The 14527-nt window shown below is 39.8% G+C and overlaps 1 protein-coding gene across 1 annotated transcript in view; it reads right to left on the reverse strand.

Annotated features, from left to right (window-relative positions):
• The window catches only part of LOC126253077 (origin recognition complex subunit 2), a 124077-nt gene that overhangs the window by 61523 nt on the left and 48027 nt on the right, over window positions 1-14527 (reverse strand). Inside the window, exons 4-5 of the mRNA XM_049954172.1 lie at window positions 10294-10559; window positions 3453-3649 (exon numbers count right to left, since the gene is read on the reverse strand). Coding sequence (XP_049810129.1) covers window positions 3453-3649; window positions 10294-10559 — 463 coding nt within the window. The remainder of the gene's footprint in view (window positions 1-3452; window positions 3650-10293; window positions 10560-14527) is intronic.

Below are 14527 nucleotides of genomic sequence, written 5' to 3' on the forward strand. Positions count from 1 at the left end.
TTCCAAAAAAAGTTATTTCACTGTGATTGGATGCTCCTTTTCCAAAACGTACATCAGTAAGCAGGCCATGGAACACATCTCCCTTAGAAGCATAAAAATTTTTGAAGTCCTGCTCTATGTGTTTCCTCCTCCTTCGAGTACTTGGGTAAGATGTTCTGGATTTATTATCTGCGGTTTTACTTTTTCTTCTTCATTCTTACAATGGTTCAAATGGCTCTGAGCACTATGCGACTTAACTTCTGAGGTCATCAGTCCCCTAGAACTTAGAACTACTTAAACCTAACTAACCTAAGGACATCACACACATCCATGCCCGAGGCAGGATTTGAACCCGCGACCGTAGCGGTCGCTCGGCTCCAGACCATTCTTACAATGGAGTTTTTGTATAATTTTACTATATAAATGGTTCTCTCTTAATAAATGTCCTGAGGGGTATGGACTGCACACTATTTTCTCTCTCTCTCACTCTACGGATCTCTAAACATGTTGCAATATCTGCCCATTCAGGGCAATAGTCTTCTAATTTTATTTCCATCTGGTATCTGAAATGGCCCTCTCTACTCCTTTCTGGAGACACTGCTAACTCAGAGCAACCAAGAACGAAACACAACTCAGAACATTATGTCAGTATATGAACTTCAGGGTTCACAGTCACACGACAGACGACACATCTCTTGAAGAGAATTATTTCACTTCGAACCTCTTGCACTGAACTGCTGTGTCAATACAATCCAGTGCAACTGCGTTCCCTGTACTCCCTCTGTTGATAGGATTTTAAAGTCTAACCTTCCTTCTTGTATTCCCTCTATATTAAGAACAAGTACGCAAGTATGAAAAAAATGTGCAGTCACGTAATAGCTTATGCTTATCGTGCAACTTGTTGAAGGATCAATCACAAAATTATTTTAATCAATGTAAGCTATCATGAATTATAATTCGTTGTACTTTATTTGCAAGTGTAAAAGATGATAAGATATCGTCAGTAGAAAAGGCCTAATTTGAAGAAAAAAAATTTAACTGTTCACACAATATCCATTCAGATTCCAGGGATATCTGTGAAAGAATATTGGTTATTGTTACACAGTAAGAAAGGAGATTATTTACAATGAGAATAGACAGTATGCTGTCATATGTCCAGCGATATCACTCAGACCTGAAGTTGAGAAGAACTGACGTCTTTCCGGAATGAGGGTATCCAAAAGATGAAGGTCACAGATAGTGCACCAGTAAGTACTTCAGTCCAGAGATGACAGACATACAGAGCGAGAAATAATGACAGATCAAGAGGAAGAGAAATGAGAAATGGAATGAATAGTGCAATGAAAAATTGGAAGACAAAGAGAGGAGCAGAAAAACGAGAGAGAGAGAGAGAGAGAGAGAGAGAGAGATGAAGACAAAATTTTACCAATGTGAAGAGAAAAGGGGAGTCATAGTTAGGTGATGGGATACAAGGGTACATGCAGGGTTAGTTCCCATCTCCACAGTTCCAGGAAACTAGCACACAGTGGGAAGTTCTGAAAGCACAGTGTGATGTGCGAGGCATTTGGGTTTCTTGAAACATGCTGTAAACCTACCACAAGAACAAGTGATATTTTGAAGGTTGAAAGGGGGTGTCACTGACACTTGTGGTGGGTCCCATTCAACATGGGATTTGAGTGACCTAATCCTCTTTCCATATTATCCTTGGCCGACTCCTCTGCCCTCCATGTGGAGGAAAGTTATGAAAGCTAACTGAAGTTCTTTCTACTTTTAAAGTCGTCTTTTGGCAGCACTAGGGAATTTTGCCTCATGAAGAAAAGTACGCGCTAGCCATTGTCTCTTCATAATACGACAGTTTTCTCTGACGGTTTGACACACATGGCTGCTCCTGCCACTTATGGTACAATTTGACTAGTTCCCCATCCCCCAAGGTACCTCTTTTGGATGATATTTATGGAACATGAAGTGTGAGTGAATGAAGAATGAATGATTTTTGTAACATAATGATAACTGTTGGCCTTTAAAATCACAGTATCATGAATGACAGCAAATAATGATTTTTTTTTTTACTTTATTTTACATGTAAAGAACAGTTGGAAGAATAAATGATGAAATTTGTAGATAATTTGAGAGAGAGAAAGGGTGCAAAACTTAAGTACACAGAGCTGCCACCTATGGCAGCTACAATGGCTGTAACTCAGCTAGGCATGAAGTTGAACTGAGCTTGGATGCTTCAACTCTATGCCACAATTCATCAATCATAGTGGCTGACAAATAGGGGTGTGCAAGTCTCTCAGTAACCCGTGACAAGATGTCTTCAATAGTGAGAGATGTGCTGCCCAGGGAACAGTTGAACCTGCTCTGTACCGAGATATGTCATGACAGCAAGGCCCGATGGGTAACATGCAATCTTGCACTATCTCTTGATGGATAACGTTACGGAAACCTAAAAGCTAGGCCACAGAAACCAGCCTTAACACATCAGAAATATAACAGCTGCTGTCCAAATTACTAGCCACAGGAACAAGAGGTGGCCATGTTCTGTACCCACTGGAACTTCATAACACCAGTGCTGGGCTCATATGATGCTTATGAAAGCAATTTGGCATAGTTCTGTCTCCTCGGAGTCCTCACTCATAGATATGTCCACCATGAAGATATACACAGAACCAGGACTCATCTCAAAAGATGAGGTTTTGCCAGTCCTATGACTAATGTTGTTGGATGCAAAACTGTCTGTGCACCTATCTCTGTTTCCAGGACAAAGGAAGCTGGAACAATGGTCGCTGTGCTGCAGTTCTTGTTGCTCCAGATGTCATCCCACTGGCCAGATGGATACTTGTCTCGCTGCATCGAGCCCATTTCATGACTGAAGGTACATGACGGTGGTGTACAATCCTGCACAGCTGAGAGAATAGTATGTCTGTCCTCTGGGTGCTTGTCTTGATAGGTCACCGAGGTGCTGCATGGTGTTCAGAATGCCTTCCGTAACACATCAATTCTACATCTGCACAAGTTACAGGATCCTGACAAACATACTACGACCCCACTAATGTTGAATTTACACATGTGCTGGTAGACATTTCTGTTTCAATACAAGCGTAACAAGATTTTCTCACAAACAATCAACATTTCAATGTGATCTCTGAATGACAAACACATAGCGTAATCTTTACTTATAATAGCACTTGTTGGAGTTGGTACTACCTATTTTATGTGATTGCACTGAAATGCTGATCGTTTGTAGAACCCAGCATGTACTACTACCTGTAAATTTGACATTTGTTGCAAGCCACCTTCATGACCAACAATTTATTTCATTTACTAGGCACTGTACGATACTAAAGGTATCAAAATACAACAAGCTGTAAGAAAATAATAAGCTTCTTACGCAATATTTTCAGTCAGGCTGAACAAATTATGTCTTTTGCAATAAAGTACAGGCTGTATGGAAATTTCATTCAGTGGTATACCTGAGAGCAAAGTGCCAATTTGGAAAGAGTCTCAGATGATTCTTGCAAAGTTTAGCAATACATTTGCTGTGTTTCTCAGGCACCTCGGATAACAGCTTTTGCAGAACATCCTGGCTCAGTCGAGAACTGAGAAGCCGGCCTGATGTATGGTGCTTTTTGTTCGAATGAGTGCTGAAGTATTGCTCTGGCTCAAGTTTCTGAAAATTGCAGTACATACTGATTACAACATTTGCAGACAAAAAGCCAAAAATACTAAAAATATAAATAAATTATAAACTAAGCCTCAACAAAATAACATATATAATGAAAATCACAGTATGTATAGATGACAATGAATAACATCACTGTCAGAATAGAAAGCTCTGTTTGCTGAAGACAGATGAGAAGGTGCAAAGAAGTACCAGCAAAATTCAGTGAAATTCTATTTTACACTTTTCAAGGGACTTTCAAGAAATGGCATAAAATGTGGGAAACTCTAAAAGGTGGGAAATTACTTTTTAAATGGTGAAAGCTCTATAGAGAAACCCACTCTCCTGCATTTTCATGATTTATGTCTGATATATTTACAGAAAATGGATCAAAATAACCAACAGAGATTAGTTTATTATCTAATAAACATTTTTTGTCTTCGGTGCTTTGTTTAGCTGTCAATGTGATGTTCCCTGATACTTCAGCACAATAAGCGGTGCTAAAAATTATGTGTTTTGGAAAGAGGCAGATACAGCAAATTGAGGTAATTGGTGTATTTTGCAATTTTCATATTTATACTTTCATACTACAAAAATATGCCATTTAAGTGTTACTAATCACTAAAGATCTACACAAAAACCATCATTTTCCCCTGTTGATCAATTGTGGACATGGGACTGTGGCTGGTCAAACATTTAACAACGAAATCTGCCTTACAGCCATGCAATCTGAGAAGTTACTTTATTTTATTTTCACTACCAGTTTCGGCAATTCAATATGCCATCTTCAGGCCCTTCCTTTGAAGGAAGGATTTGAGAATTTGCCACATCCAGAAACAGGTGGCACCAGCATGCCAATATCAATAATCTTTGAGACATGCATATGGGGAATAGAGACGGCATACTGAATTGTTGCAAATGGCAGTGAATACAAAATAAAGTAACTTCTCAGATTGCACAGCTGTTCGGCAAATTTTCTTGTTAAATGAACCCTCATTTTTAGTGCAATTTGTCCTGCTAAAATTCTAAGAAAGGTCATTTCAGCAGCTGAAGATAGTACCCTAACCATTCAAGAGCTTGTCACGAAAAGTGTGTGAAATATTATAAAGCACATTAAATACGATGTGCGTAAAAAGAGACTGAGTTACGCTAAAGATCAGTCCGTCACTCCATATTTATTTCACATTCACATTCATTGGCTTTGCCAACATGCAACTAACCTTTCAATTTCAAACCTAACTAGATATTGGACTATGCCACAGATCAGTGCCACCATAACCTAGATTATGGGAGGGGTGGTGGGTGGTTACCAACCACACTTAAGCATTTTAAGTAAAAATTTTATAAAACATCACTAAATCTTTTATTTACCATACTTACTTTTAATTTGTATGCCTTACATAAATGTGACATTTTTAACATAATACAGTAGTTCCTACTGTTTAATAAAAAGTCCAAAACTATGGGTTGTTTTAAATTTATTTTGGTGAATTTTTTTTCAATATGGTTTTCAGCAGCAGCAGCAGCAGAAATATACTTTTTTATTGTCTTCATTGCTGCATTTACATCTCAATAGATCACGATCATTATCACTATCACTTCATATAATGTCATCATTTTCCTGTGTGTGGAAGTCAGTCACATCTTCAACAGATATATTTTCGACAGTATCAACACTGTCATTACCATGTACAAAATCTTGCACTGGATGCTCGAACTGCAGCTTTTCCCACAATAAAGTAAGCAGAGTTTCAGTATCATTGTTATTACTCACATCTGTTATGTCCGATTCATTTTCTTCATCTGTTTGAATGAATCACACATTTCAAAAGCAGTTGGAGGTCGTGGACTCCTTAACCTCTCGTCATGCCTTGACAATATGGTGGAAAAGATTTAAAATTGACACCTTAAAAGAGGGTGGCTGTTTTTCAGCTTTCATCAAAATTTAATGCCTTCTGCACCATGGCTTTTCTGTGATATTTCAAAGGCATGCATATTGACCACCTTGAAGGGCTGCAATTTGCCTGTGCAGTTTGGTGGCAGGAAGCCTAGCTTCACATTGCATAAATTTATATTTTTTTGATGTGCGGGAAAACAGTCTACAAACAGGAGAATATTCCTGTTATAGGTTCCCATTCTTGCATCAAGACTATGCAATTGCTTCTTGAATAATTTCAGTTTTATTCACACTTTATTAGTAGCAGTTACGTTTTTAAAACAACCTGTATTTTTTTGTTTACCAGTCACAAAAATTTTAATTTTTCATAGCCAACAGTACGCAGGCTTAGCATTACTGTAAGGCAAACTTTACCGTGTTTCATTCCATGGCGATTTTCACCTTTAAGACAAATGTTTTGTCTGGAATGATGCTGAAAGAGAGACAAGATTGATCTTTGCTGAAGATGTCCTTTGGTTTATAGGGCCTTATAAGTCCTTGTAATCTACACTCTCCCATTCACTAACAGTTTACAGAGTTTCCTTCACTACATATAGTTTTGCACACCACATTATACAGCTTCTCTTGAACCTACTGATCCACCTCTTAGATATGGATAAGTCCCCCATTCCCAGCATTCTGCTCACCTTCAATGCCTTTTCGCACATCATCACAATGTTAATGAATATTCGAAGCATATGCTGTCTGAAACCAGTTTTTCGTAATTCATTCTAGGTCCATATATTGAGAGTAACTGGCATATTTTATCTTTTTTTCAATTTGGTCCACTTTTACTTACACTTTCCCAAACAGAGACTCTGTTTTTGATAATGGTATTCAGTGCAGGCAGAGCTATCCCTAAATCCTTAAGTTAAAGTAACGTGTTCTGTGATGAACTCAATTCTTCTGGGAATTTTTACTTTCTCTTCTATGGAAAGAATTTCCTCATCTCCTTTCACAATATTTACCTTGTTAAAACTGAGATAGAAAATACTTGAAAGAAAGAGCTAGCAACGCAACACTTTGATCACCTATACAAAGCTACGAGCAATGCTACACAGTATGCACAATCAACTTTTACCACAATGGCTGACAGGAGTAGTTACATTAATTGAAATTGACTTGCCTTTTTTTGTAAAGACAGCTTGTCAGTACAGTCAGCATAGTCAACTTTAGTTAGCATACAACACTTTGTCCAGTCATAAACAAACCATAAACTAAACTATACTGTTAGTTACAGGCAATGGGAAGTGAATGTCCTCTGCTTACGATCATAATCACAGGGAGCCATTAATACTGAACCAATATGGCTAAAATAATGGCAGTATACTACTTTTTGTATAGCACTTGTCATCAAATACTAAGGTTGTTCGCGGCAAGAACAAATGAATGTCTTCTGCCGATTTCTGTCAAAACAGTTACTTTCATCAGCCACCCAAGCTGACTAAAACTTGGTGGGGATACGAGACAAAGCACTAGTGCCACAAACTATTCTGAATTTTACCGATCTAGATCTACTGGGTACAGGGGCCAGGGTAGAAGAAAGTTAACCATATATTGTTTGGAAACACTACTAAAAGGGGACATTTTCTGTCAATTATGTCAGTTTTTTTTTCTCCGCTAACATTCTTTCATTAAGCATAAATTAAGGAAAAATTATGACTATGTTAATACAAAAACAGGCTCCAATTGACATTATGAACATACGAAATTTGACAGGTGCAATGAAAAAATGCAAACAATGGAAAAACATTAATTCCAGTGACATAAAAGTGGAGTTACACTGTAAATTGCAGCATGTAAGACTGGGTGGCTGAGGGAATTTATAGCAAACAATTGCCAAAGTTCACTAACGCTATAAAGCTAACTACAGTGACATGAAAAGGTTCACTAATGTTATAAAGGTAGCTACAATGACATGAAAAATGATAAGTAAGTAAATAGATACCTATGAAGAAAAAAATAGTAGAATATAACACAAAAGAGATGGGAAGAGCAGGTACTGCTTACTGGCAGCTGCTGATCACTATGCATCAACTGAAATTATGAGGTACAAAGTTTTGGAACAAAAAATAAAGAGGTCACCAAAGATAAGTGTGACACGGCACAGCAAGAGAACAGTGGATTCAGCAAGGAAACATCAGCATAGTTAACACCTGATAAAAGGATACAGAGTGCAAATGTGTGCAATCTTTTCTCTCCATGCCAAAGAGAACCCACCACAGCTTACAAAGCTTGCTGGCATCTAGGAGCCTTGGGAAATCTATTCTGATTCTCAACATCTCAACACAGACACTAACAATTGGAAAACTTTAACACGAATTCCTCTAGCGAGTCCAGATAAAGGAGTAACTCCTCCAGGTAACCATTTACATCCATGAGCTACTACCACACAAGAAACACAAGAAACAAGGAGGAGGAAATATCAGTATAAACAAGAGCTAAATATTCTTTCAATAATACAAAGTAATTAAGACGATCACTGGTCACAGTTGCAACTGCAGATGACAATCCTCTCAGCTGGATGAACAGCTTACCAAAAGATTCTGTATTCTCTTTTGCCAACTTCAGTTGCAGCATTTTCATATTTTCCCCTTTTGTAAATCCAATTCAATATCTCATGTGTTGCCCATGGCTTTACCTTTTTGTGTATTTAATCCTCTGCTGCCTATAGTATTTCATCTCTCAAGGCTACCCATTTGTCTTCTACTGTGTTCCTTACTCCAGTTTCAGTCAAGCACTGCCTAATGTTCTCTTTGAAATCCTCAACAATGTTTTGCAGTTTAAAATCTGCTTTTGAAACCTCTGTCTAACCATTATGTAATCTACTTGAAACCTTTCTGTGTCTCTAGGTCTCAATGTAGGCAACATTCTTTCATGATTCATAAATATAATGTTACTTATGCTTAAATTGTACTCTTCTACCTGGCAGCTTCCCTTTCATTCCTTTCCCCCCACTCCATGCTCTCCAACTTTTTTTTCTTTCTTTTCTTCCTTTCCCTACTGTCAAATGGTTCCTAGCATTATCAAATTTTCATCTTCCTTAACTATCTGAATAAATCTATTCATCTTATCATATATTTGTTCTCTCTCGTCATCTGCGGAGGTATTAGGGACATAAACTTGTACTATTGAGGTGGGTGTTTTGTTTATGTCTACCTTGACTATGATAATGCATTCAGTATGTTGTTCACAATAGCTTACCCACATCCCTGGTTTCTTATTCATTATTAGACTTTCCCTATTTTATAACCTCAACCTATCCATTCCCTTTAAAAAAAAAAAAAAAAAAATTCTCTAGTCTGTCTAACCTCATCCTATCCATTCCCATTTTCAAAAAAAATCTCTAGTCTGTCTACTCAATAACATCCTTCTGAGTAGTACCCACCTGAGGATCCAAATGCGGGAATATCTTACCTTGGAGATGGGCCAGTTCAAGAACTTTTTTCCTCACAAGTGACTTCTTGTCTGGCAAGCCCCCCCCCCCCCTTTCCCCAACCTCATACACTTTCATCTGTGTCAATTTGCCTACTAATAGTGATACTAACTGATTACAAATCTCACACTTGGGTACCCCTGGCACCCACCTCAGCTTGGTACCCCAAGTGGCACTTTGTGTTACTTGGATCTTAAACCGATCCTGGTCTCTGGCATATTTTAAGCAAGAAAATACCATCATCATTAAGCTATACAGTAGAGGTATGTATAAAAAGAATTAACAGCTTTAAGTTCCCCTTGCTTCCAGTCGTTTACAGTAGCTACATAGCAAAGCTATGTTGACTAACATTACAAGGCAAGATCAAGCATCCAGACTGCTGCTCCCTTCAACTATTGATGAGACTTTGCCCCTCTTCAGGAACAACAGGTTAGTTTGGACTCTCCACACATAGCCCTCTGTTGTTATTGCACCTTTAGTGGAACTATTTGCATTGTGGAGGCACAAAAGCCATACCACCTCGGCAAGATCCATGGTTCCTGAAGAAGAAACCTAGTGTTCCAAAATATACGCACTTTTCAAGCCATGAAGAAAATACATTACAAGGTGCTTAACATTATAATGTCATTATTATTTTATATAACTTTACATATTTATTTTATTTTTACATGCTTATACACTGAAACCTGAGCCTGATGTGTCAAATTCTTTAGTTGCAATTTGTTTCAGTCATACGTTACATTATTTTTGGCAAACCATGAATGCACAGACTGGTTTTCAATATAATGCACAAATGCTTAAATGTTGATACTGGACCTGATGGTGATATCGTTTAATTAAAATTTGTTACAAATAAATTATTTGACATTAGAATTTTGAATGACTTTGAATAAATTTTCTTTTCTTTTTAAGCATTGTATTATTATGCGACATTCTCGCCTATCATTTCTGATGAAAATACAATTAAAAAGTCTTTCTTTTGTTAAGATTTTGGCATATGTATTCCTGCACGGCTGACAGCAAATTAAAGACACAGTAATGTATCAGTTCAGAAGCACAATACAAGTAGCCCCGATTGTGACAGCAGCTGTTTATTATGAGTACAGTACGCAAGGCCTACACTAACACATTTTTAGAAAGGCTTTAATTAAACTTTTTATAATCATAAAAGTTCCCATAAATTCTAAAGGCACATTTACCTGCATGCAATTTTTGAAGAACCACTTATTAACATGGCTCACTTAAGAGATTGAGAATTTCACGTAGCAAATAAATACTTACATAATCAGATTCTTTAACGTTACAAGCGGACAGTAAGCCTGAATTTTGTGGCAGTATTCTCTTCTCCTTTCTTGCTGCACTACGACTGGCACGTTCGCTCTCATGTGACCTTTGATCAGCATCGGAATCAGTATCTCCAGCAGATGTATTATTTTCTTCCTCATTCTCTGCAATATCTTCTTCATTCTCATCGCTGGGGCAGTACTCACTTTCACTTGAAGAAATATCAGTATCACTGCCATCATCCTTGGTCATTTGTACAATCTCTACAACATAAATAGGGAGAATAGTGTGAAAGACCATTAATAAACAGAAGAACTTCACTGCTACATGCTACACAACTTATAAGTGTACTGATCTTTTTTTCTTTGCTCACAAAACAGCAGGGTGACAAAACTGTCAATAGATTATGCACTATCATTTGGAAAAAGTGGAACATCCAGACTGAGATGCGTGACCACAATGAAATTTATTCCACCAGTTAGGGATAGGATGCTATACCAATTATTAGCATTACAGACCTGTACAGCACTATGACTGTGGAAATACAGTACGGAGTAGTGCCAGAATGTCCTGCAATCAGAGCCACTAGATGACATGGCACAGAATCAAAGAGCACCTGAAAGGCAACTCTGCCACACGGTATGTAAGCATGTCCACAAAGCATCAAATGTGGCTGCAGGAGGACCTGAATCAACAAGTTGCTGACCAACCATATCCCAGACATGTTCGATGGGTGACATGTCAGGCAAATGGGCAGGCCAGGGAAGCATTGGTACCTGTCATTCTTCGAAGAAGGCTTGCACATTCCTCAGCTCATGCGACCGGGCATTGTCCTGCTGAAATTGGCCTGTGGAATGGCCTGCAGGAGGGGCAGTGACTCAGGCTGTAAAATGTCCCTGATGTAGCAGCTGCTGCTCAGATTGTCCTCAAGGCATAGGAGGCAAGATCACGTGTTGAAGGCAATGGTGCCCCAAACCAACATACTCGACATTTGTCTGCTATGTCACTCAGCAATACAGTCTGTCCAATTGCGTTCATCACTGGGGCATCGAATGTGTATGTGGCCATCACTGTAGGACAAATCTGAGTGGGATTCATCTGAAAACCTTCACTCATGAAGAGCGCAATTTCAGAGATTGCGTGTCCGCACAGTTCACAGGCCCACTTGTACAGGCAACCTGGTGAGTCGGCCCCCTGGCACACACTGGTAAGCCGCCAAGGAAACAGTATTGTTTAAGCGATTGCAAATGAGTGCCTGGCCTATTCTGTAACCTGTTTTACTGTTTTCAAGCAAATTTGTTCAGTGCTATGCACAACCTGTATCTTGTTGCTCTATAACATACTATGTCAAATAAATCATGTTTGTTCTTGCTATAGCAAAATTGGCAACGAGTGAGGGTTACGTTTTCTCTGTGTGTTAGCGTCAGTGCTAAGTCACCCAACACACATCTCGATGGAATAAATACTCCAATGTATCATAGCGCAGCAGTGAAGTATCCCGGAACAACAGCAGGCTCTCGCCACAGCTGCCAGTCAGGCAGCCTCTGTGTGTTCGCAGCAGGTTACTCTCCCATCTGTGCCATCAGCTGAAGATTGGGACTCCTATGAGATATTGTTATGCCAACATTTCCAGGTTTTTCAAATGGGTGATGCAAACCTGTGTAGAGCTTTCTTTCTTTCCTGACTTTCGCCACACATTTATCAGTTGCTGTGCCAACTTTACAAGACCTGGCCAGCTTATCATTTGATGAAATGTGCAAGCTTCTCCCAACCTATTACTGTAACAGAATGCATGTCATTGCAATGTGTGTAGAATTTTACCAAACCAATCTTACAAAGCCTGTGCTGCAGAATTACGCGGGCTGAGCCGTCGCTGTAAATTCGTCACTAGTACCTATCACGAATCACACGCTGATCACATGGTACATGGTGATATTATTCGTCTGACCCTGGATAGGGAAGTCCACGAAAAAGCACTTCAATGTGAGAATCTGATGCTTACAGATGTGCTGAATAGAGCACAGTCCTTTGAAGTGTCATGGGCTGCAGGTGATCAGATTGCTTTGTGGGGGGTGGTATCGGAAGTTACTCAGTCAACCCCAGTTCAGCATGCTGCAAGTGTTCAGGATGACGGGAAAGCCACTGCAGCGGTAAAACCTTCGACACAGCATAGCACAAGAAAGCATCAGTTACAGTCACACCAGCAACAGGCCACATCGCATAAGCAGCCACGTGCCATCCATCCGTTTTGCCTGTACTGCTGCATCCAACATGAGCGTGCTGCGTGCCCTAAGCATTAGGCTGTTTGGAACAAGTGTTGAAAGAAAGGCCGCACTGCATCGGTGTGTAACTCCACTTAAAATGTGTCAGACACAGTAGTACCAATGGACATAAACTGCAACTCTACAATGGCTGTATCCCTGAACAAATTGTTTATTGGCTTGAGTGTGTTAAATAAACCAATAAACCACTAAAAATGCAAGTGGACACAAGAGCTGCAGTGACTTCAGTAAATGCACGACTGTACGTGGATCTGGACTCTCCTCCCATCACACAGAACTTTATTAGCTACCATTAACAGCAGATTCCGATCCTACCTCAGTTCTCCACCCCTGTCTCTCACATATCTGTTTTTTGTCCCCTCACCTTCCTTGTTGTGGATCATTCCCATACCGCAGACCTGTTCGGGTCAGATGCATTTAACTGTTCCAGTTTCTCTACTGACAATGAGGTAAAGTTAGCATCACCATGCTGACACAATTGTGGCTTTGCTGCGACCGCCCTCCATTAAGAAAATGCAAGCATTTCTAGGTAAAGTTGCATACTACCATAAGTTTTTGCTGGATGCATCCAATGTTGCTCAGCCCCTGCATGCACTTTAGCATAAAGCTGTGCCTTTTTTCTGGTCCTCAGCTTGTGACCAAGCGTTTGTTTTGCTTCAATCTGTTCCACGTCTGACCACTTTTCAGCCAGGTCAACATCTTGTGCTGGTTACAGGTGCCTCTCAACATGATCTTGGCGCGATGTTGGCGCACAAATAAGCAGACTGGTCTGAACGACTCATTGCTAATGCTTCTAACTCCCGCACAGCAGCAGAATTCTCAGATTGAAACGGAAACTTCCAGCAACTGCCCTCAAGAAATTTCACAACTTCTTGTATGGTTTTAAGTTCCATTTGATCATGGATCACAATCTGTTGGTTGTTCTTTTTAACCCTTCGGCTTCCATGCCGGACAAGGTAGCACATTGTTTGTAATGGTGGGCTCTCTTCCTCTCCTATTTTCATTATCGGATCCATTAACGGCTGATGGCGCAACACATCAACACCGATGCCTTAGCCCACCTTCCAATCAAGCTGGACTTGGCATTCAATCAAGACGAGCTGCTTTGTTTCTATTCAGACAATGAGAACCAGAACACGGTCAATGGTTTTCCCACCACTAGTGCCACAATAGCACGGCCCATTGCTGTGGATGCTATACTTAATCGTGTTCTCCCTTTTGTGCAGTACAATGGTCTGAAAAAATCCTCGGGCTGTGCCTCAGATCCCTTGGATAATTACTTCTCCTTCCAATACTGCCTTTTTGTGTTTGACAGGGTTCTTTTGCTAGCTATGAAGGATGTTGTTCCCCGGGTTGTGATGCCACTTCCTTATGCCGTAATGTACTGTAGTTTCTGCATGTCAGCAATTGGGGGACCTCTCACACCAAAGCTTTGCCCTGCGGGCATGTCCATTGGCTGGGCATAGATGGGGACATTACATGGCTTCTTGCCACTTGCACTCACTATGTACAGCTACAGGCAGCTCTGCACCCATCCTTTTTCCCCCTGGCCAACATCGCAGCACCTGTGGGAGTATCTACACGTTGATTTTGCTGGACTCTTCCTAAATTAGTATTAGTTCATTGTAGTGGATGCCTGTTCCAAGTTCCCTTACGAGGCGTGTTGTCTGTCCACTTCCAAATTGGCCACTATTTCGGCCCTGTCTAAGATTTTTGCAATTGAGGAACTTCCATATACCATGGTTACCAAAAATGGCCCCTGTTTGTTTCTTGAGAATTTATATCTTTTTGTCAGGCTAATGATGTTTACCATCTCACAGCTCCGGTTTCATCCTCAATCTAATGGGGAGGCCGACTTCATGGTTTGGACATTTAAAACTCAGATGTGGAAGTATGTATCTGGCAGATCCTGTGAAGCTGCTTCTGACCATTTTTTGAACTTGTACTGT

Source organism: Schistocerca nitens, chromosome 4 (assembly GCF_023898315.1).
Source record: "Schistocerca nitens isolate TAMUIC-IGC-003100 chromosome 4, iqSchNite1.1, whole genome shotgun sequence".
Taxonomy (NCBI): domain Eukaryota; kingdom Metazoa; phylum Arthropoda; class Insecta; order Orthoptera; family Acrididae; genus Schistocerca; species Schistocerca nitens.